A 22,270-nucleotide genomic window follows, 5' to 3' on the forward strand; every position below is an offset into this window, starting at 1 on the left:
CAGCGGCACTCCAGTGGTCCATTGTAAGGGCTTAGTGGCTTGATGCTCAGCAACTAGATGGTAACATGCTCAGGCTCCCAGACTTCCCAAGCAGCAAGCACACACTCAGAAGGTAAGTCCGTGGTCGGGTTTATGACATTCCTTCTGGCAAAACTCCTGTGCCCCAGCACTGACCATCACCCAAGCCAGTCATAAAATCACAGCAACTGCCAAAGGACCCAGCTTGCCTGCCCCTAGCTCCCAGCACTGTTGCTGGCAGCAAGAGCACTAAAGTACTATCCTTGTGCATTTGTGCTGGCTGGCCAGGCCATCCTATGGTGGAGGGCAGAAGGACAGCTGTGGGGGCTCCCAAGCTGGCCTGCTGCTGCTCCCCAGTAGATGTGCAGGAGGTGCTCTGGCCAGGTCTCAGTCAATGATAGAATTTCAAAGGCGTTCTTGAGTAGCAGATGTTGTCCTTTAGGAGTGGTGACCCCACAGCCATGCCCACCTTGTTCCAGCGGGCACCTTTTTTGTAGATGGGCTTGACGGAGTGGGGAGACCAGCGGGTCAGGTAACTGTGGAGGAAGCACATGGAGGTGGCTATCAGTGCAGGGCGTACGCTGGGACGGAGACAGCAGGGTACGGTCTCCTTGTGCCAGGCTGCCAAGCGCCAGGCAATTCCTTCCTCCAGTTTTCCTTTTTCTAGGGGAAGGGATTTTCCTGCTGAGTGTCCTATAAACAGATGGGCTAGATGCTTGTTGCTCCAACTGTGTGTGGCCAGGGTTAGGCAGCCTGGGCAGCTCTCTGATCTTTATGAGTTGTCAGTGTTTGTCCGTGCTGTGGGAGAAGGCAGAGGAAGAGGCTGCTTGGAGAGTAGATTGCTGCTCTCTGGCCCCAGCCAGGGAAGGACAGTGATGCAAGGGTCTGGAGGAACCCTGCACTCTTCCCCACTTGGCTCTCTCTGCCACCCCAGCCTTCAGGGAATTCCCCAGGTCACCACAACTAATCAAGACCCCTGCCCCTCACTTAACCCATGACGGGAACCAAGGGATAAAGGCCTTTGGGTGCAACCTTGGCCCAGGAAGGTTCCTGTAAGTAGGAGGGGTTGGGGAAAATGATGGCCACCCATAGTCCTCTGGCCTCCTTTGGGGATGGCCAGGGTCCTGACAGTTCCTGGAAAAGTGGCTCATATGAACTTGGATCCTGTCCAAAAAGGCCCATCCTTTATCCTGAAAGTTCAGCTATGACAACAGCCAGGAATCCTCCTCTGCCTCCACTCTAGGTGTGTGTTCACCCCAGCACCTCTAGAGACCTCAAATGAAAAATTTTTTTTAAATTTTTTTTTTTTTAAAGAGAGAGTGAGAGAGGAGAGAGAGAGAGAATTTCTTAATATTTATTTTTTTTAGTTCTCGGCGGACACAACATCTTTGTTGGTATGTGGTGCTGAGGATCGAACCCGGGCCGAACGCATGCCAGGCGAGCGCGCTACCGCTTGAGCCACATCCCCAGCCCCTCAAATGAAAAATTTTTTAATTTTAAAAATGAATAATTTTGGCTAAAAATTTTTAGATGAAAAAGAAAAAAAGATTGCTGATTTATGCATTTCAGCTGAGTTCCTCTGGCTCTTGGTCTTTTGCTATTAGCTCTGTGCAGAGGGGAAGCTGTGAGGGCGGGGCGAGGGCGGGGCATGGGTGGGTGGGTGGGCGTGGATGCCTGATCTGCATTCCATGTGTGTAGAGTAGGGGTGGGGGCTGCCAATATCTGCTGGAAATGTCAATGCCCCTGCTGGGGTACTGGCTCTAAAGGGGCTGGCCCCAGGACAGCTTTTTTTCTATGATCAGTTTTCTTGGATAAAAGAAGAGTAAGGCAAAGGGAAGGGACCACCAGATTGATTCCTATGCTGACCTCTCCTGTCTTTTGGGGAGAGGGTGAGGACATGAAGCTTGGGAGCAGGCCCGCCAAAAGGAGTGCTCACTGGGTTCAAGGACTCCAGAAGATCCCTAGGCTGATCAGGTTTCCCAGAGCTACTGTCCTCAGCTGTTCTTTTTCTTTTGTTTTGGTACTGAGGATTGAACTCAGGGATGCTTTACCACTGAGTTACATCCCCAGCCCTTTTAATTTTTTGAGGTGGTCCTGCTTCGCCCTCTCCAGTTCCTAGGATTCCCGGTATGAGCCACTGTGTCTGGTCCTCAGCTATTCTCTTCCCCAGGCCTTGGAGACATCAGAGAGAAGCTGGGCTTTAGCTCCATGTGCCACATGGAAAAGCTGCCTGGCAGGGATGGGCTAGAGACCTCTGGTCATCTCTTTGGAAACACCTTAGCTTTAGAAAGAACCCAGGCTCTCTCCCAAATCAGCCCCTTCCTACCTCTCCCGAGAATGGGCAGTGGGTGGACAGAGGCAGCAAGACAACAAAGCACGGCTCTATGGGGACCAGCAGAACCTGGGCCCCACACATGGCAGCTCAAGGGCCTCTGGGTGGAACCATAGAGTCCATTGCAAGGGAATCAATTTCCTTTATAGCTAGGCTCCCCCTCCCCCCAGGGTGGCCTTTTGCAACCCAAGAGCCCCCACACATCATCAATCCTCTGTCACGTTAAAGGACACCGGATGTATGGGAGGGAGCCTGGCCTAGCTTCAAAGACTTGAGGGCAGGATGGATTGTGTCCTCGGGCCTGCTGCTGTCTCTTAAAAATCCAGGAGGGTGGGCTCAGCCCCCAGTGGGTCCATAGCCCAGTGGAAAGATGTAGGAAGAGGTTACCATGTCCAGAGCTGCTGGTGGTTGGCCCAGCTCACAATGTGGGAGATACAGGTGGAACTGGGCACAGGGCCAGGGGAGACAGGGTACCAGGAAGCAACCCTGTGTTCCCACATCCTGCACCTTTGACTCAGCAATCTGGCCTCCCACCCTCCATACCTGGGTTCTAGTAGGGCTCAATCTAGGAGGTTTACTGGGAGTTGAGGGTCTTGTTTTGTGACAGTCATCTTTGGTTCCCTACAAAGAGCAACTGAATTTTTCTCACTCCAGTCTGGAAACTACTAGAGCAGCTGGACAGACTGGAGGCTGTCTGGAGGGGCCATTAGTAGAGGAACACAAGAAACTCCAAAGTCAACTTTATAGACCTGGCCTTACTCTGAACAAAGGAACATCATAGATTTAAGAGCACATGAGTGTGGTGATGTCAGAGACAGAAGAGGAACGGACAACAGGATAGCCGCTTGAGTGTTAGACAAGAATCTGCTCCTATTCTAGAAAGGCTACCTTGTTTAGGCTGGAGGGAAGACTGATTCAAGGGTGTGGGCTGTCTTCTCCTCCTTGATAAAACCTCAGGACCTCTCAGGCTGCCACACAAAGTTTAGTTGGATGTGAACTGTACAACTTCATGGAGCACCGCTTGTGATCTAGTCTACATGGACGCCACCCTGAGGTCATGCAGTGTATGACCTGCTGTTATGTATAGTGACCCAGAGAGCTCTTCCATTTCTTTCTTTTTTGGTACTGGGGAATCGAAGGCAGGGGTGTTTTACCACTGAGCTACTATCCCAGGCCTTTTTATTTTTTATTTTGAGAAGGGTCTTGTTAAGCTGCTGAGGCTGGCCTTGATTGTGATCCTCCTGCTTCAGCCTTCCCAGCCAAGCTGCTGGAATTACAGCTGTGTGCCATTGTGCCCTGCGAGCCTTGCTCTGCCCTCTACTAACCCCAAAGCTACAGTGAGCTAGAAGACTGAAAGTTTGTAGAAGTACTCTGACATCTCCATAGCAACTGAGTGTGATGTCATAAACAGGGGATTAGCACATTCCAATGCCCAATCAGCAGGCCTCCTTACCCTTCTTGCCTCTATGTCAGTGCTCCACAGGGCTGGGAAAAGGAAAGAGTCTGGGGCCAGTAAGGCAGGCAGTAGAAGCAGTACACACTGCAGTCATGGTGGAATGATGGGGGTGGGGGTGCTTGAGCTGTTGAGGAAAGGACCAGACATCTAAGGCCACTCTAGCTTTCCTGAGCTGTGGGCCACACTCCAGCAAATGGCTTCCCCAGTGGAATCCAGTGTGAGCCGCAGGCCCACAGAGTGCTCTGGTTGTTGGCACACAAGATTACTTACCGGTTGAGTTGGGGTTTGCTCTTTGGAACAAATCCTTCAGGAAGCCGAGGCCTGTGATTTGGGAGCAGACCTGAGTGGAGGAAGAGCATATAAGGGATGGTCTCTACAGCTGAGGAGGCATCCAGAAAAACCAAGTGGGAGGTGGGCACAGGGGTGGGTATAACTACCACTCTCGATACCCGCTTCTTTGCCAGGAGGGTAGATACGTAGGGCAACAGAGAGGGAGGGGGGGAGCCTGTAGCCCTCTAGCTTAGGGGCCTTCTACCTGCTCGGTGGGCCATCTTCACACACTCCTCAATCTTGCGGTGTTCTTCCTGGCATAAGCCTGTGATTTTTCGGGGCAGCATGCCTCCATGAGGCCGGATGAACTGGCTTAGTAGCAGAACATCCTAGTGGAAACCGAACATAGAAGACATAGGTCAGCTAGATTTACCTTTAATCCTGGGGAGTCATGGGGAGCCACTCCAAGGGGTTGATGTCTCTCAGGAGCCCACCTGAGATGACTCCTTCTACACAGACCTTCGTACATTAGTCAGCTACCTTCTCTAACAAAGGTTAATAACTCAGTAGGATTTTCTGTACCAAATTACCAACCCATGGGCTGGGGATGTGGCTCAAGCAGTAGCGCGCTCGCCTGGCATGCGTGCGGCCCGGGTTCGATCCTCAGCACCACATACAAACAAAGATGTTGTGTCCGCCGAGAACTAAAAAATAAATATTAAAAATTCTCTCTCTCTCTCTCAAAAACAAACAAACAAACAAACAAAAAAACCAAATTACCAACCCCAAGAGCTCTCTTTGCCTCCATGAGACTGCATGCTGCTAGATTAGGAAAGAGACTACAAATGCTTTGAGAAGCACCCATCTTTCATGCACTTGCAGTATGTAAAATATCTGGTGGATTGTTCTCCTCAGACAGGAGAATATAGATATTCTATACAAGAAGGAAAGCTATTTCAGCCACCAGAGCCTAGAAGCCACAGGCTGAGAATATGCAGACAGCCCACTTTGCCTTCTGCCATTTCCTCTGAAGTGCTAGGCAAGAATGCGAGCTGAGGAGGGGGCCAGGTTGTTAAGTTTAATCCTACATTTTCTAACCCCCCTGTTCACCAGATGGGAATGGATTCCTGGGCTTCCTTGGGGCCATCACATGTTCAACAGGCTGCTCAGGATGGGTCAAGGAAAAAAAGATAAAGAGAGCCAGAATTGAGGGGGAAGGCCCCCTTCCCCCACCTTTCACAGAATGGCTGAAAGGGTTAACAGAATACATCACTGTCCCACTAGTGGCCTGGCCTGCAGTCTTAGCGGTCATGTTCCATATACTGACTTGCTGCCCTGGCAGGCACCTCACTGTATGACTGCAGATTTACATTAATCACTGGACAGTTCCTGAGGGACCCAGGCCCCCAATTCTCTCCCCTATACTCTTCAGAATCAGCTGAAAAAGAACCTGGATTAGATTACTCCAAGGCTGATAAGCTGGGCTCATCACCCCAGCCCTCCACTGTGGGCTGCCACGCAAGCTGATGGCTTTGTGCAGTTCAGGCTAACAGTGCTCCAAGTAGAAAGGGGTAAAAGGGAAAACAACTTTACCCTTTACCTCAGAGAGGATTAGATTTCTTCTGCTGGATAAACAGAGCCAAGTACATTTCCTGGAAACTGCTGGTAGGAAGAGTGACCCACAGTGGCTGGGCAGTTGTGGGGTTCACTGATCAGCAGCTAGGATTCAAAGCATAACCACATCCCCACTAACTTTCATGTTGCAGGAAGCTCATAACACCACTCTTCTGCCTGTACACTTTCTATTACTTCTGGCACCCACTGGCAGAAGGGTGTAGAGAAGGGAGAAAGAGCCTCTCCCCAAAGGTGGCCTGAAGCCAAGGCTCCCAGCCCAGGAGATTAGTTGGGTCATTCTGTTCAGATCCCATGGGCATGTGGCCTCTTCTGCTCTTATCATCTGACCAGGATCTCTGTTCTTAGTCATCCATTCCACAAAGGGGCATAGGGACAACTCACAGGTCAAACTGGCTTAGAGCCTGAATCACCTGAAATCCCAGAATAGAGTGCTTAATGTCACCAGCTCTGAAGAATAAGTATGGATTTCTCCAGGGCTGTGTCCTACCCCCAGGCCCTCCCCATCTCTACAGGGTAGTAGGAACTTGGGCTCTGTATCCCAGTTCTGATACTTAGCTGGGTGATTTGAGGCAAGTTCATTAACTTCTCCATGCCTCAATTTCCTCATCTGTAAAACATGAATGGAAAAGTCCCTACTTCAAGGCATTAGTGTGAAAACTAGGTGAATTAAAACAAGCACTCACGACAGTGCCTAACGCAGGGTGTGCCCTCCCTGCCCTGTCTGCTGCTGTGGGCACTTGTTATCCCTTTCTCCAGAAGTAGCTGCTCCAGAAGAGGTGGAACAATCAGGGATCTCTGTATCTCCAATATGGGAAAAAGGAGCAGTATGTTCCCAGATCACAGTAAGAACCATAAGCCAGCCTCATTGTAAAAGAAAGAGGGCTGGGAATGTGGCTCAGTGAATATAGTACTTGCCCAGCCTATGCCAGGTCATGGATATGATCCCCTGCACCACACATATATATACCTACAGAAATAAAAACAAAATGAATATGGTATAATGTATCGTTATGTATGATTATGATGCACCAATTTAAAAAAGTAATAAAAGGAGGAGAGTAAACCCAGACCTGATTCTATCACTGCAAGAATATAACTCCTAGTGCTCCAAAGCATAACTGATCCATGAACTCAATCCATGGCTCTCAGTCCTGGCTGCATGTTAGAATCAGAGGAAAGATTTAAAAATGGCTGGCTCACTCCCAGAGACTGATTCGGTTGGTCTGAGGTAAATGTGGGGCATCACTTAAAGTTCGTCAGGTGATTCTAAAGTCCAGCAGGGTTTATGGCCACTGGACAATGCTGCTGTTTTTTTGTGGTTTTGTGAAATGCAACAGTGGCTATGGCATGGGGATAATGCTCAAGTTAACTAGGAACCCAACCTCTACAGCACGCAGGCTGAATGTCTCTGCATGCAGACTCACCTCATAGGTATACTTGTGCTTCAGGTTCCAACGGCAGATGGGGCACTGGCCTGAGGGGTTGGGGGGATGAGGACTCTCCTTGGGAGTCTCTATGATACGGCCTTCGATCTAAATGGAAGAGAAAGAAGACAGCCAAGGCACAGGATCAATGTGCAGCTGCTTATCTTTGAGCAAACCCCCAATGACAGGAATTCTAGTGGAGGTTTCTCTCTGTAGGTCTGGTGGCAGCAGGCCTCCACTGCCTGCACTTAGGTGTGTTTCAGCTGGGATGGCCACAGGGATGTGGTTTGGCAGCCTACGGGGTAGTGGGAACTATCTGAAGAGAGAGGGGGAGGCTTACTCTGGTAACTGAATGCTACCTTTCCTTCCTCATCAAACAAAAACAAAACACTAGAACTTTATGCTTCCTCTCGGCTTCTGGCAAAAGGTAATACATGCACAGGGTAAAAGTTTCAAATGGCACTGGAGACCAGGGAAGACTCCCTCCCACTCCACATCGTTCTGAGGAGACTGCACTTTCTAGCTTTACCTCACAGAGTGAAGTCTATGCAAGCAGACCGCACCAGAGGTGATTTTGCTCCCCAGGGGACCCTTGGAAACCTGGGGATTGGGAAAGGAGTGTGACTGGCATCTAGCTGGGATGCTGCTAACCATCCCACATTGCACAGGATAGTCCTTCCAACAAAGAATTATCCAGCCCCAAATGCCATTGGTTCCAAGGCTGAGAAACCCTGGGCCCTGTCCATAAAAGCAGATATCTATGTGCACTGCAGTTCTCCTCTCTTTGAAAATAAACAAAAACCACAAACAGGCAGATACATTCCTAGCTCCTCTTTGTTTTTATCATTTTAGATGCCACCTTTCAAACCCTGCTAAGACCATGTGCAAAGTGACCCCCCTGCAGCTGTATTGTGTCACAGCCTTGAAATTACTCGGTGCTATAAACCAATGATCTGGGAGTCAGCTCCAATTGCAAGGGGTATTTAGAGAGCGTGGCTGACTGTGACTGTGACTGTGAACTATGAGCATAAGGCTGGGAAAAATTTGAGGCTTTGGGAGGGAAGCAACACTGTCTCCTGGGGGTAGCAGGGAGACTGGCCAAAGAGAAAGGGACTGGAAGTCCTGTGTGGCTGTGCTGGGCACCTCTGCCCACCTTTCTGCCATAGCAACCACTATGCCATACCTCTACCTACCTTTCTGCTATAGCAACCACAACCGTAGCCAGAAATAGAAGCTGTGGGCTACAGAAAATCCACAGGTGCATAGTAGGCCTTGGGAGGGCATACTGCAATGCGAGAGAGCTCACATTTATTACCCTTCCTTATATGAATGGCTCTGTGCCAAGAATAGTTCACATAAATCATTTCATTTAGCTCTCGCCACCTAGTATGGCAGGTATCTGATCTTATTTCATAGAGGAGAAAGTATCACCCGTGGTCAGCCATGGCAGTGCCTCTCCAGGCATGGATGGGCTCTCCCGGAGCTACTTCGAGTGTCTCCGTGTTCATTCTACAAAGAGCAAATTCTTGCCTCACATGAAAAGCACTCAAAAGTCAGGTGTAGTGACACATGCCTGTAATCCCAGGCACTTGGGAGGCTGATTCAGGAGGATTACAAGTTCGAGGCCAGCTGGCAATTAAGGTACTGGGGACCAAACCCAGGGATGGTCTACCACTGAGCTACATCCCTAGCCCTATTTTATTTTTTTATACCAGGAATTGAACCCAGGGGTGCTTAACCACTGAGCCACATCCCCAGTCCTATTCATTTATTTATATTTATTTTGATACAGGATTTATTTATTTTAGTTTTGAGACCAGGTCTTGCTAAGTTGCAGAAGCTGCCCTTGAATTTAGCAATCCTCCTGCCTTAGCTTCCCAAGTTGCTGGGCTTCACCCTGGCAACTTAGCAAGACCCTGTCTAAATAAAATTTATAAAAAGGCTAGGGGTATAGCTCAGTGGCAGAGTGCTTACCTATATGTGTAAGCCCTGGGTTGAAGCCCTAATACTGCAAAGAAAGAGAGAAAGAGAAGAAAAAAATCAGATGTATCTTTCTCCTTTAGTATGGAGTTTACAGGGTAAATGTTTATTTGCCTTTAATCAAGGAACCCCCAAAAAGTGCCCTGATGGGATGGAAGTCCTCTAAAAACTCCGGACTGTTGAGGCTAATTAGTGGAAAGGTTAAGGGAGTATTCTGGGGAAGACCCAAAGCAAAAAGACTTGTCTTGGGGAGGGCGGAGCTTGGCCAGCTGCCAGAAGGGTTAAATCCTTGATTGACATACAAGTTACAGAGGCTTCTAGGAGCTCTGTGGAGTGGCTGAGGATTTTTTTGAGGCATGGAAGGCCATGTGAAAACAGCGTTGTCTTTTAAGGATTATAGGATAATCTAGGCCCCGTGACTCCCCAAGGAGGGGAGGTGAGATGTGTCCAGTGAAGGAAAAGGGAGAGTGGATAGATGAACAATCATTCCAACTTTCTTACCAACAGAGAAGCCAACATGCCAACTAAGTAAGGCCAGAGTGAAAAGAATGTCACCTTTCAAATGTGCATTGCTTAAAGGAGTAGCTTAGTCATTCCAGGCAGAAAAGAAAGGGAACTGAGATCCAGGCTCCCAATTCTGGCAACTCACTCTGGCTCTCTAGGCCTGCAACACTGCCTTAGTTTCCCCTATGGGAAACTGATTTATCACCTGCCAAAGAATGTATCAGCAAAGGCCTCTGAGACCATATCATACAAAAGATCACTTTAATCAAATAACAGATAATCTCCGCCCAGGCCCAGTGACTGTTCCTGATTAGCCACATTACAATGCAGGCTTGGAAAATCATTGACTGTAGGATTTATGGTCACCCAGGGGCTGGTCCAGGAGCCAGGAGTCCAGTGTGGGCCTACTTCCCTCCCTCAGAGGGACAGCCAGGCAGTTCCAAGCATTAAGGAGGTTTTAAGTGGCCAACTCGATACTTACTATAGTTGTCTTCCCTTCTTGGATCTCCACCACTGCAGAGATAAAGGGGAAAATTAGGTCAGTCATTTAATAAGGAACAGGGAGTTTCAAATAACAGCTCAAATTCTAGGCAGAAAAAAGGAGCCTCAAGTCTGCCCTCTCCTATGGGCCCTATCTGGGTCAGAAAGCATTCAGGGTTCACTCCCCAATGGCCAAGGCTAACTGGGGGCAAGTCCTGGTCAGGCACAGTGTCATCTCTCTGGGATTAAGGGTCTCCACACTATTTTTGCCCATCTAAGCTGAAAGATACATCTTGGTTATATTTAAAAACTGGCAAGATCCTGCCCTGTTGTGGTTAGCAATTATAACCTAAAAGTTGGTGGGGCAGCAGCATTGAAAAAAAAAGTACTCCCTACAAATGCCCCTTCACAAAGAGAACAGACAAAATGGTTTCCGACTTTGAAAGGCTTGCAATTTAAAATAGTACTACCCTAACAGTGTTCTAGCAGCCCCGTGGTGGCTAATCAGTGAGACAAGTTCACCCTTAAACACATCCTGAGAGTTGCATGTTAAATCCCTATGAAGACAGCCCTGTGAATTAAATCCTCTCCTCAGCTCTATTTTTCTCCATTCCTCTCCCCAGAGTGTTGCAAGAAACCTGCAGGAATAAGGAACCTGAAGATAGGGTGCAGCAGCATTTCAAGAAGAGCACTGTCATTCCAAACTGAGAGCGACTCCCTAGGTCTGAGACAGTCAGAAGGAAATACAGGGCAAGACCATCAGTTGCACATATCTGTCAGTTACACACAATTCCTATCTCACCTACTCAGGATACAGAATGACAACTCCAACAACCACCAAAGGAAGAACCAAGCTGACAGCCCACATTCAGCACTGTTCCTGGAGAGAATCCCCTTTTCTTTGAGTTTATTTAGGAAGAGAGCAAGCCATAGCTGTTAGCAGAGGATCTGGTCCATAGCAAATTATTTTTAGGGAGCATAATACTTGCCACAGTCCCCTTCTAATTGCTAACTACTGCAAGAGAAAACTTGGGCCTGCATAGCTGCAAACTGTCTCTTAAAACACTAAAACCCTATTTAAACAGCAGCTTGGTTACCACAGTTTAGCTTTACTTAGCTCTGGCCAAAGCAAGAAATAGTACAGATTAGAAAAAGCCTAAGGTCTTTAATGTTGAGACCCCAGTGAAAGCTACAGACCACTCCTAAGGGAAATGGCCATCAGCATATATACAATTAGCTGTGGATTGCAAGAAGCTCCTGGCCAGCTGTGTATCTATGCGTTAGATATCCAAATCCTAATTCTGGTTATCCCTTGTGGTAGGAATATGTAGGTGCTTTTAGTTTCTTCTTTTTGCCTATTTACATTTTCTAAAATAAACATATGTTGCTTTTGCAATAAAAAATAAAAGAAAAGGGACTAAGGAAAAAAGGCAATTCTAACCAAGCTAGAGGCCCATGGCAGCATCTGCGTGATCACTGAACTCTGTGACTGACACCTAATTGAACACAGACTGCTTGGAATTGTCCTCCATTTGTTTTCTGGGCTAGCCATTCCAAAAGACTCATTATTCCAAAACAACCAACCTGAGAGCCTCTCAATATCCAACCCAGCCACACAAAGGAGAAATGATGACTAGCAAAGCCCTGAGGCTCTCTCCAGAGAACACAGTAGTCACTAATCAATTCACAGACAAGCTAGGTTTCTCAGAGAAACTTAATTTGCGTCACCCCACACACCCCACACACGGATCTACTTGTACAGAACAGAGACCAACCCAAGAACGGGATGTGGATGAGACTCAACCTGGTCCTTAGTCTGAAAGCCAACACAGCTGCAGAGGGAAGGTCACTGCAATGTGTCAAGATACAACCAAGGGTTGGGGGAGTAAAAAGAGGACACACATCCCCAGCCCAGTAAGGGATCCAAGTGCCCCGAAACTTTGAAAATTTGCACAAACCGAATTGGGAGAGGGTCTGTGGGCAACCCATGAGCAACAAGGAGGGGGGAAAGTTTCTAAGCTAAGAAGCCCCACAGGAAAGAAAAGCAGACACATTCTAGTACCACTGGAGTCAGCACAAGAACAATGCCCTGAAACACAGAGGATAAACATGTGGTTCCCTTCGAGGTGCAGGCACTTGGTCCTAACCATGAGGTAAACAACTCTAACAAAATACACATCACTCTCGGCCAAGACCCAAACCCTGAAGTCATCCCACTGGCCCCTGGAAAAGAGATCAAAGCCCATGGCAAGCTCCACTATTCACAAGCTCTCCACACAGCAACTCTGAGCCAGTGAGTTCTGTTACTAGGAGCCAGTGGGTAAAACAATAGGCAGATGCTTATCTAAGGGAGACAATTTGTCAAACCAGAGGAATGACCTGAGAACTCACAAGAGACAGAGACTGATCAGGGTGGTGTCTTAGTGCAGGGGGAGAGGGCCCAGCTGGAGCCTGGACAGGACCTCAATAGCTTTTAAGCCTCTGGAAAGAGGAGATAGGCATCAAAATAGTATTGATTTTCAGTGTGCATAGCAAAACATGTTAAAACCAAACAAACTGAGATCCATTTTGTCCCCAGCCTCCTCTCCATTCAAGAGAAGTGGGGTGGCTAAGAAAAGCTGAACTAAGAGATTTAGGCACTAACAGAAAACTTGTTTGGGAAAAGATGAAATCATCCTTGTGTTCAGAGATATGGCAGTATCAAACTAAGGAAAAAGATGAAGCAGGTGTCTAAACTAGAATTAAGGGCCAAATCCTTCAAAATAGGCATTTCTCATAATCTGTCCCAAATGAGGCAACACATTTGCTAAGCACCCATGGGGTGTACAGCCCCACTCTACATATTGTGGAGAGCTGGGATTGAAAAGGCACAATCTTTGCCCTAGTGGAAGAAAGGGAACTAATCCAAGTATGAGAATTTTACCATAAGAAAGCTCATGCTCTTAAAGAGGTTCTTTGAGTACTTCAGTAAACTCTCCTAGGATAGAGTCCAAGATAATTAAATTATAATAGTCTGGAGCAAAACAGCAATGTGGTGAGACTGTGAGGAACACAAAAGACCTTGATGGCCACATAAACACAAATGCAGTGATCTGCAGCTGTAATAAAGACCCAACTGCATAGTAAAGAAGGAAGTGAGGACAGATAAATGATGAGTAGTATTGCAGGGTATGGCTGCAGTGAGGTCAAAGAAACCAAGAGCTCCAAGATCTGTGGGAATCAAGTCCTAAGCAGAGTATGAAGGAATAGAACAACTGAGGGCCAGAAGGTAGCCTTACCAATCCTGTTTAGGGTTAGGAAGCAGAGAACATTTTTGGGATGTGTGCCTGCACTTCTGGCCAACTGACTGCTTTTCTCAAATAACTTCTTGCATCAAGGTCTGCTTTCTTTAGTTCATCTTTAATTCAACCATTAAAATTTCCTGGTTCTTTCACTGAATCTTCCCTTCTTTTCCCTTGGACCTCTCAGGGAATTTCCATGCCCTACACTTCTGAATGAGGAGAATTACTGCTGCATAGAAATCTCTTTCCACTAGCAGGTCACTTTGGACTATGTCCCTTGAGTTCTTTTGTTTTGTTTGTTTGTGGTACTGGGGATTTAACCTAGCTCTACATCTGAGCTACACCTCTAGCCCCACCCAGTCTTTAGTACCAGATTGAACCCAGGCACTTAACCACTGAGCTACATCTTCAACCCTTTTTTTATTTTGAGACAGGGTCTCAGTAAGTTGCTGAGGCTGGCTTTGAACTTAGTGATCCTCCTGCTTCAGGGGCTCCCCCCACCATCCCCCAGCTGCTGGGATTAGAGGTGTATACTATCATGCCCAGCTTCCTATTTTATTTTTGAGACAGGGTCTTGCTAAATTGCTGAGGCTGGACTTGAACTCGTGGTCCTCTTGTCTTAACCTCCAGAATTGCTGGGATTACAGGTGTGTGCCATTCCACCTGACTGTCCCTTGAATTTATTTCAAAGTCCTCAACTTGCATACTCTTCTCTCCTGGCTTTCAGCTCATTAAACTGTCTACCCTGCCAGGCACATCTGAAATGACAAGTCCTCTAAAAGCTCTCTAAATGAAGAAATGATGCAAATTCTCTTTGGCCTTTCCCCATTTCAATAAGCTCTGCTGAAAGCATATTGAATCATGTATAGATCGTGGTTGTTAATTCATACAATTATGCATTTGTTTTCTTGTTTTTAAATACATTTCCTTAATGAGGGATCTAAGAGTGACAAAGCAGGACAAAGATCTAACAAAATCTTTGCTAAATCTGGCAGTACCAACCATAAAGGCATTAAACAGTCTTTAGCAAGTTAACTGTTAAGAACTTTCAGGGGAGGAGGGAACAACAGGAAGGCTATGCCATAGAGTACCAAGGTAATGTTACTGATGGAGAGAGAAGACTATTGGCTTAACTTCCACCTCTCCCACTTATAGCTCATGTTGGGCAAGCTACTGAACTCCTTAGGACCAGATTTCCTCAGCTGTTAAAATAAGGACAGTTAATAGCCACCTTTAAGAACCGTTAAAAAGAATGAATAAACATATGTGGAAAATCAGGCACAGTATGGTGCAGCAAGAACTTAGTAAATCATAATTTCTATTTTTGTCCCTTTTCAGTCTTGCTCCTTCTATAATAATTGAATCAATCTCTCTCTGTTGGTTTTATATGTCCCTCTTGCCAGACTTTAGATCAGATTTTCTCAGAAACAGCAGGATTGGCATTTTAGGCCAGACAGTTCTTTCTTATAGGGAGCTGACATGTGCACTGTAGGATGTTTAGCAGCATCCCTGGCCTATACCCCATGCTTTACAAATAACAGATAGAGCCATTTCCAGAAAACAAAAACTTGAAAGGTTCTGGACACAGATGATTCCCAAGAATATAGAATATGATAGTGCCTTCATGTAAGATCACATCAATTCAATCTAATACTTAGATTTAGGTTTACCAATGATTAAGAGAACAGCTACTAATCCAAGTATTTATGGAGAAGACTTTAGAGAGCCATTTGAATATACAGTCCATCATTTCCCAAACCCTCCAACTAAAATAATTCCCTAAGCCTAACCTAAAACATTCCTATCTTTAAAAATCCAACAAAGAAGACCTGGTGCAGTGGAGCATACCTTTAATCCTAGGACCCTGGAAGGCTAAGGCAGGAGGGTCCCAAGTTCAACGCTAGCCTGGGCAACTTAGCAAGGCCCTGTCTCAAAATAAAAGGGCTGGAGATGTAGCTCAGTGGTAAAAGTGCCCCTGCATTTGATCCCCCATACTGTAAAACGAAGCAAAAACAAACAAATACCCAATGAGCAAAATAAAAAACTATCCCTCTTTCAACTTTTTTCTGAAAAAAAGGCAAAGAACTGTTTCAACTTTGAATTTCATAAAGGATATGCAATTTGCAGCCATTAGAGTTTGACACTTGGTAGACAACCTAATAAATGTATGAATATAGGCTTAATTATGCAGCATGGAAACAGATGAAACACCTTATCCAAGTTCTTTCTGTCATCAGCATGATCTCTTTGGTGTCTTTCTTTAAATTATTCTTGCATTATGCAGGAAGTATCTGGACTTTTTTCCCTCCTAGTAATTGTTCCATCTTCCCATCATAGTTAAATTCTTTAAGCATACCTGCTATTACCATTTCTTATTGAATATCTTTTTGATTTCTTCAAACTTGCTGGCCACTCTACTGAAACTTTTTGAAATCTAAAGAGAGAACTCTTCCAAGACAAATCCAAAGATTCCTTCGGTAAACTCTTCTTTTTCTCTCTCTGACAACAATGATCATTCTTTTCACTGGATACTTCTCAGCTTTTAATGATATACTGGTTGGCCAATACTATGACAGAATCCTAAACAAATCAAAACTATATCACTTATTTTTCACATCACTCATTCTTTCCTGCTTCCAACAGTACACAAAGGAAGGCCACGTCCTGAAAGACCTTTTCACTTTGCCAGATTCCATCCTTTTATAAGCCTGTTCAAGAAACATTCCCTTTCTGAAAATTTCCAACCGGGTTTGCTGTTTCCGGTAAATGAATCTCCCAGTACTTTTTGTCATGTAAATGGCTAACTTGAATTTACTGAAGTGCACACATCTCATCTCATTAGAACCTAAGCTTCTCAGGAAAAGAGCTGTGTTTTCTTTCTTCAGAATCCCTTCACAGCTTGAAGCACAGCACTTGTCCTTCAGTAACCTCTCAAGTTGACACTAGGCTCCTTTCCCAGACAATATTAACGAAAAACGGAACCACCCTGCGGCATTTGCCTGTCTCAGCTGTTCAATGGCCTTTCCACCTCGGCCTGCACCTCTTGGGGAGACTACCGGCCCGGGGGTGAGGGGAAGCCACCTTCGGATCACAGCATTTTCTCGAGAGAAATTGATGTTCCTTCTTCATGGTTCAGGGACGTTTTAATGAAGGAGATGGCGATGCAATCTCTTCCTGAAAACTTTTCTGAACCCCGCGACATGTTTCTATTTCTGCTAAGTAACTAGGCCTTTCTCTCTGCCCTCCTCCGTTTTCTGAGAACACTTACAAGACACACAAATTCAAACACCATCACCAAGGTCGGAAAAAGGTTTTAAGCACCCTGTGAGGTCAGCACCTCCGAAGATGTTTCAGAGTCTCGTGAAGGAAGGGAGGGGCGCACCACGGCGGGCGGAAGTACTTTCTGTAGCTTTTCTCAATCTCTGACGCTCAGGGACTTAGGACTCACCTTCCCTGAATCCCCGAGCTGGAACCCGAGGGCAGCTGGTCGTGACTGGGACCGCCAGGAGCCCACGGAGCAGCCGCCCACAGCCGGATACCAGCGCCATGAAGGACGCCATCTTGAAAGCTAAGCCTGACCTCTGTGCACTTCCGCTTCCGGAACGGCGCGTGCGCAGCCGGTAGTTCGGCAGGACCTCTGGCGCCGGGCTTTTCGCTCTTTTACTCCTGTTATTATTTTATGTATTTGCTTATTTTAGTACCATGGATTGACCCCCCAGGGGCGCTTAACCACTGAGACTCATACCCAGCTCTTTTTAATTTTTTAAGATACAGTCTCACTAGCTTGCTTAGGGCCTCGCTAAGTTGTTGAGGCTGGCTTTGAACTTGAGATCCTCCGGCCTTAACCTCCCCCTCCGCTGGGATTCCACGAGTGTGCCACCGCTCCTGGCTTTTACTCCTGTTATTGCCAGGTCTCTTACCCCGTGGGCATTTGAGTTAAGGAGAGAAGCCATTGTGTCAAATCGTTAGTTATTTCGAGGGAGATCTTCTAGGTCCTTTGTTCCAGTCCCTAGTCAATTGCTTTCGTTCCCTGGAGCGCTTGCCTGACGTGTGTGAGACCCTGGGTTCCATCCTCAGCACCGTATATAAATAAATAAAACAAAAAGATCCATTGACAACTAAAAAAAAAAAAAAAAAAAAAACTACCCCTAACATATTAGCTGTGGGGTTTTCAGTTTCTGTGACTGGGGCTCGATCTGTACAGGAGAGGTTGAATGGTTAGGGCTTCTGGCTTTGGAGTATCAGGTATTAGATCTGGGATAGAACTAACACTTCCTTCTTCCCGACACCGCCTCTCCCCCAACACACACACTGATCTTGAATTCTTGCTCACTTAGACTTCTCTCCAGCCTCAAGGCCTTTGAACAAGTTATCCCCTCTGCCTGCTCTTTAACAAAGTGGCAAACTCCTCCTTATTCCTTAGAGCCCACCTCAAATTCCTTTCTACAGTGAAGCCTTCCTTCACCATCCTGACTCTGGTTCTCGGCACCAAATAAAGGTTCCATCTTAGTTCTTGACACAGTTGCGGTTTTACATTTGTTCGTATAACATATGTCTCCCCACCAGACTGTAAACTCCATTAAGGCAAGAATAGTGTTTTTTTTTTTGTTGTTGTTGACTTTCATATCTCCAGCATTTAGTTCAGTTCCTGACGTATAATAAGAGTGTAATATATACTTGTTGAAAGAACAAGTAAAATCAATATTGTAGGGTTGTTGTGAACATTAAATGAGATAAAACAAATGTTCAATAAGCATAAGTTAATAGGGCAATTAATTGAGGTAACTCTTTTCCTGTTTGACCGACTTGCTTTATAAGGAAGCTTACGGTACCCAGAAAGAAAGTCCAACTGACTAATTTCCTCTCCTTTACATTTGCGGGATATGTGGGATGTTCCCCTGGAGCTATATAAGAAAGGGAAGATCATTTGCCACTCAATTATTCCACTTGGTGGTAAGGACCCCCCCTTCCAGAATAAACCTAAAGGGGGAATTTCTAGTTATCTTATTCTGATTCAAAGATGAGAAAAACCAAGCTTATTAAGTGGCACAGCATGTTCCTTGATGAGGGACAGAGAAGGGAGCCCACTGTCTAGTTGGGATTGCCACCTCGGTGGGATTGAGGATGCAGAACAATTGTTGCATGGGGAACTTGAGTAGTATCATCAAAGACAGGGAGAACAGGAGAATGTGGCATTGTATACCAAAAACAACAACAACAACAACAACAACAACAACAAACAACAACAACAAAAAAACACCACAATTAGGGGAATCAGGGGAAACTTGAAAGAAATGTCAATCAAAGTAGGAGAAACTGACATCTGGGTTAGGAATGGAACAGAAGGTCTTGGTGGGATGTAGGTCTAGGTTTCCCTGCCAAGATAGGAAAGCTTTGACTCTCCCTATAGCTTACACTTTTCTTTTATAAAGATGACCTTTTATCACACCCACTGTTAATACCACATTCCCTGTTTCTTTAAGCATCCTCAACTACTTCTGGGGACCCAGCAGAGGCTTTGGCAGTAACAAAGCCTCACCCAGCACTTGCTTTGGACATAATGAGCTAAGGCATTCAAGTACCCACCTTTGCTCATTAATTTATCATAATCAAATTTTATTTTGAAAAACCACTATTTTCTACAATGAAGTAATGTGATCATTGTAGGAAAAAGAAGAAATGGATGAAATAAAAAGAAAATAAATGCCATCCATGATCCAGAGAGAAGTGTTAAATATTTAGCAAAATAAAATAATACTGTGCATGTTCTTTGTTTTGTAATATCTTGTTTTTTAAATACATTTATTATTAGTCTCTACATGAAAAACCAATTCTGTGAGGGACCAGATTTAACTCAAGAGATTACCCTTACACACACACACACACACACACACACACACACACACCTTTTAATGAAAGTATTAATTATACGGAAAGTACACAAATCAGCAGTGTACAGCTTGAGGAGTTTTCACAAACAGAACATACTATCTATGCCAACAAGTGAACATAACCAGCACTTTATAACACTGACTTGTGTCCCCTTCCAGACACTACTACTTCCAAGGATGATCATTATCTCAACTTTTAGCACCAGAAATATTCTGCTGTGAATATACCACATTTAAAACAAACAAAAAAAAAAACCCTGTCTTCTGTTGATCCTTTCCATTTGAGACTATTGAAAATAGTGCTGGCAATGGAGTATTATGCAGCACTAAAAAATGACAAAATCATAGAATTTGCAGGGAAATGGATGGCATTAGAACAGATTATGCTAAGTGAAGCTAGCCAATCCTTAAAAAACAAATGCCAAATGACTTCTTTGATATAAAGAGAGCAACTAAGAACAGAATAGGGAGGAAGAGCATGAGGAAAAGATTAACACTAAACAGAGACGAGTGGGGGGAGAGAAAGGGAGAGAGAAGGGAAAGCATGTGGAAATGGTAGGAGACCCTCAATGTTACACAAAATTACATATAAGAGGTTGTGAGGGGAAAGGTCTGGGGGGAACAAGGGAGAGAATTGAACAACAGCAGATGAGGTAGAGAGGGAAGATGGAAGGGGAGGGGAGGGGGGATAGTAGGGGATAGGAAAGGTAGCAGAATACAACAGTCACTAATATGCCATTATGTAAAAACGTGAGTGTGTAACCGATGTGATACTGCAATTTGTATTTGGGGTAAAAATGGGAGTTCATAACCCAATTGAGTCAAATGTATGAAAGATGATATATCATGAGCTTTGTAATGTTTTGAACAACTAATAAAAAAAAAAGAAAATAGTGCTGGGACAAAACCTGACTTTTGGAAAAAAATAAACCTTTTTCAGGGATGTATCTAGCCGTGGAGTTGTTAGGCTATCAGGTATGTATATGCTTAGCCTTAGTAGATCCTGACAGTGATTGTACCAGTTTACTCTTTCACCAGTTATGTATAAGAGTTGCAGGTGATCCACAGCCCTATTCGTATTTGGTATTTTTGTACTTTTTCTCCTGTCATTCTGGTTGATGTGTAGTAGTGTCTCATTGTGTATTTATTTTACATTTCTCTGATACCTAATGAAGATAACTTTTCATATGTTTATAGGCCATTTAGATATCTTCTTTTGTAAAATATATGTTCAAGACTTTGTTCTATTTTATTTGGGGTTGCTTATTTCTTTCTTCTTGATTTGTAGTTCTTTATATATTCTAGATACCTAGATGTATTTATATAGTAAATGTCATATAACTCTTTGTGGGTTGTTTTTTGTTTCCATTTAGTTTGTGGTTTTGGTGAGTAGTAATCTTTCATTTTTAACATAGTGTAGCTCATTGGAGTTTTTCTTTGTTTGTCCTTTTCATTTATTATTAATTGTTTTTCTCTTTGAAGTCACAAAGATATTCTAATATGTTTTCTCTCCAAAATTTTATTTTTTACCTTTCACATTTAGAATTTAAATTCATCTGGGATTGTTTTGTTACAAGACCTGAGATTGCAATTAAGATTAATTTTTCCCATAGCAATATCCAACTGACCCAGCACCATTAAAAAAAAAAATCACACTTTTGGGGCTGGGGTTGTGGCTCCGTGGTAGAGTGCTTGCCTGGCATATGTGAGGCACTGGGTTCAATTCTCAGCATCACATACCTCAGTTGGGTATGCTATGGGCTTTTTTTTTTTTTTTTTTTTTTGTACTGTTATGCTGTGAAATAAAAGGGGGTGAGGGCTCTTGTCTGGGGCTGCAAAATGGTAGCTGCCACCCAAAGGAGAGGTCTTTTCATGATCCAGGGTTTCTGGGGCTGCTGGCAGAGCTACTGTAACACATGGAGAGCTGTTTCTAGCTGCAGTGGCAATCCTGGAACTCACAGAGCGGCAAGGACACTGTATGCTGGACCTTACCCCATTCCCTCTTCCAAGGAGCCCAGTGCCTAGCTTCTGCCCTGCTTTGTTCCTCACGCCTTGTTCTAGAGTCTTGTCTCCTATTTCTGGAGATATTGTAATCGGAACTAAATCTTCCCAAGGAAGATGTTCAGGGAACGCCCCTAGGAGATGAACCCAGATAGATTCATGCCAATAAAAATTTCAACGTGCAGCAGAAATGATCTGGTCTGGTGCCTTGCTGCCCACCAACAGGACAGCAGGCTCAGGCCAGAGCAAAGGCAAGAGTCAGGACACCATGGGTAGGTCAGCCAGTCTGACTTCAGGGAAGTTCTGAGCCCAGCTGCGGATGGATGTGCTCTTCCAGCCTCCTTCCCACCTCGCCCAGGAAGAGAGATCTGAGCCAAGAGCCACATGGTTGTGACCTGTGAAAGAGTAGAGGCAATGAAAAGTGTGGGAAGGTGGAGAGCACTGATCTGGTAGAGAGCTTGGTGGGAGGGACAAGGAAAACCAGAGGAAGGGACTGGCAGACCGGAGTGACAGTCATGTTTGCTTTCTCTTAATTAATGTGGTTTCCTTACAAACCCCCTGCTGATTCCCAGCTGGTTCACTCAACCATAACAACACGTGGCCTGCCCTGCCCAGGCCAGGAACTGAGGCTGGACGCCTCCCAAGAAGGGTCTGGTTTCATCTGCAGCGGCTAGCCCTGCTCCCCCTTACTGGTTTTATGCAGATGAAGGAAGGGACAGCGCCTCAAGCTGTGGAGACAGCTGGGCTGGAGAAAAGGCCAGGGCCTGGCTGCTGTGGGTTTGCCTGGTTGCACACTTTGGTTTCCCACGACCTTTCATAAGGGGCAGTACCCTCCTATTTGGGCTGTGGCCTCCCAAAAAGCTGAGTGGCGGGTGGGAGGAAACCTTGGACAAAAAGCCCTTGTTTGGTGGTGGCCTTCCTACAGGTGTGTCCTGCTGATGCCATGTGCCTGGAAACAGTTGCGCTGAGGGTCTAGAGTTTTTGCTAATTCAACATTT

General features: G+C 45.5%; 1 protein-coding gene across 1 annotated transcript; it reads right to left on the reverse strand.

The window, feature by feature from the left end:
* Positions 1 to 112: 112 nt before the first annotated feature.
* Positions 113 to 16,968, reverse strand: MRPS18A (mitochondrial ribosomal protein S18A). Its single transcript, XM_081296603.1, has 6 exons — positions 16,829 to 16,968; positions 10,101 to 10,132; positions 7,136 to 7,243; positions 4,342 to 4,465; positions 4,077 to 4,146; positions 113 to 554 (listed from the first exon to the last, which is right to left on the reverse strand). Exons 1-6 carry the CDS (start codon positions 16,938 to 16,940, stop codon positions 410 to 412), a joined length of 591 nt encoding a protein of 196 aa, XP_081152729.1. The 5' UTR covers positions 16,941 to 16,968; the 3' UTR covers positions 113 to 409.
* Positions 16,969 to 22,270: the final 5,302 nt, after the last annotated feature.

The sequence above is a fragment of the Spermophilus citellus genome (genome assembly GCF_964194105.1).
Source record: "Spermophilus citellus genome assembly, chromosome: 5".
NCBI classification, from domain to species: Eukaryota; Metazoa; Chordata; class Mammalia; order Rodentia; family Sciuridae; genus Spermophilus; species Spermophilus citellus.

What these genes read in the sequence shown, in the direction of transcription:
- MRPS18A (XM_081296603.1), bottom strand. Translation starts at nt 16,940, where the DNA reads ATGGCGTCCTTCATGGCGCTGGTATCCGGCTGTGGGCGGCTGCTCCGT. An exon ending in AGCACAAGTATACCTATGAG is followed by an intron (nt 4,466 to 7,135) that starts GTGAGTCTGCAT and finishes GGTTTCCACTAG; the next exon opens with GATGTTCTGCTACTAAGCCA. An exon ending in GAAGATGGCCCACCGAGCAG is followed by an intron (nt 4,147 to 4,341) that starts GTAGAAGGCCCC and finishes TCCTCCACTCAG; the next exon opens with GTCTGCTCCCAAATCACAGG.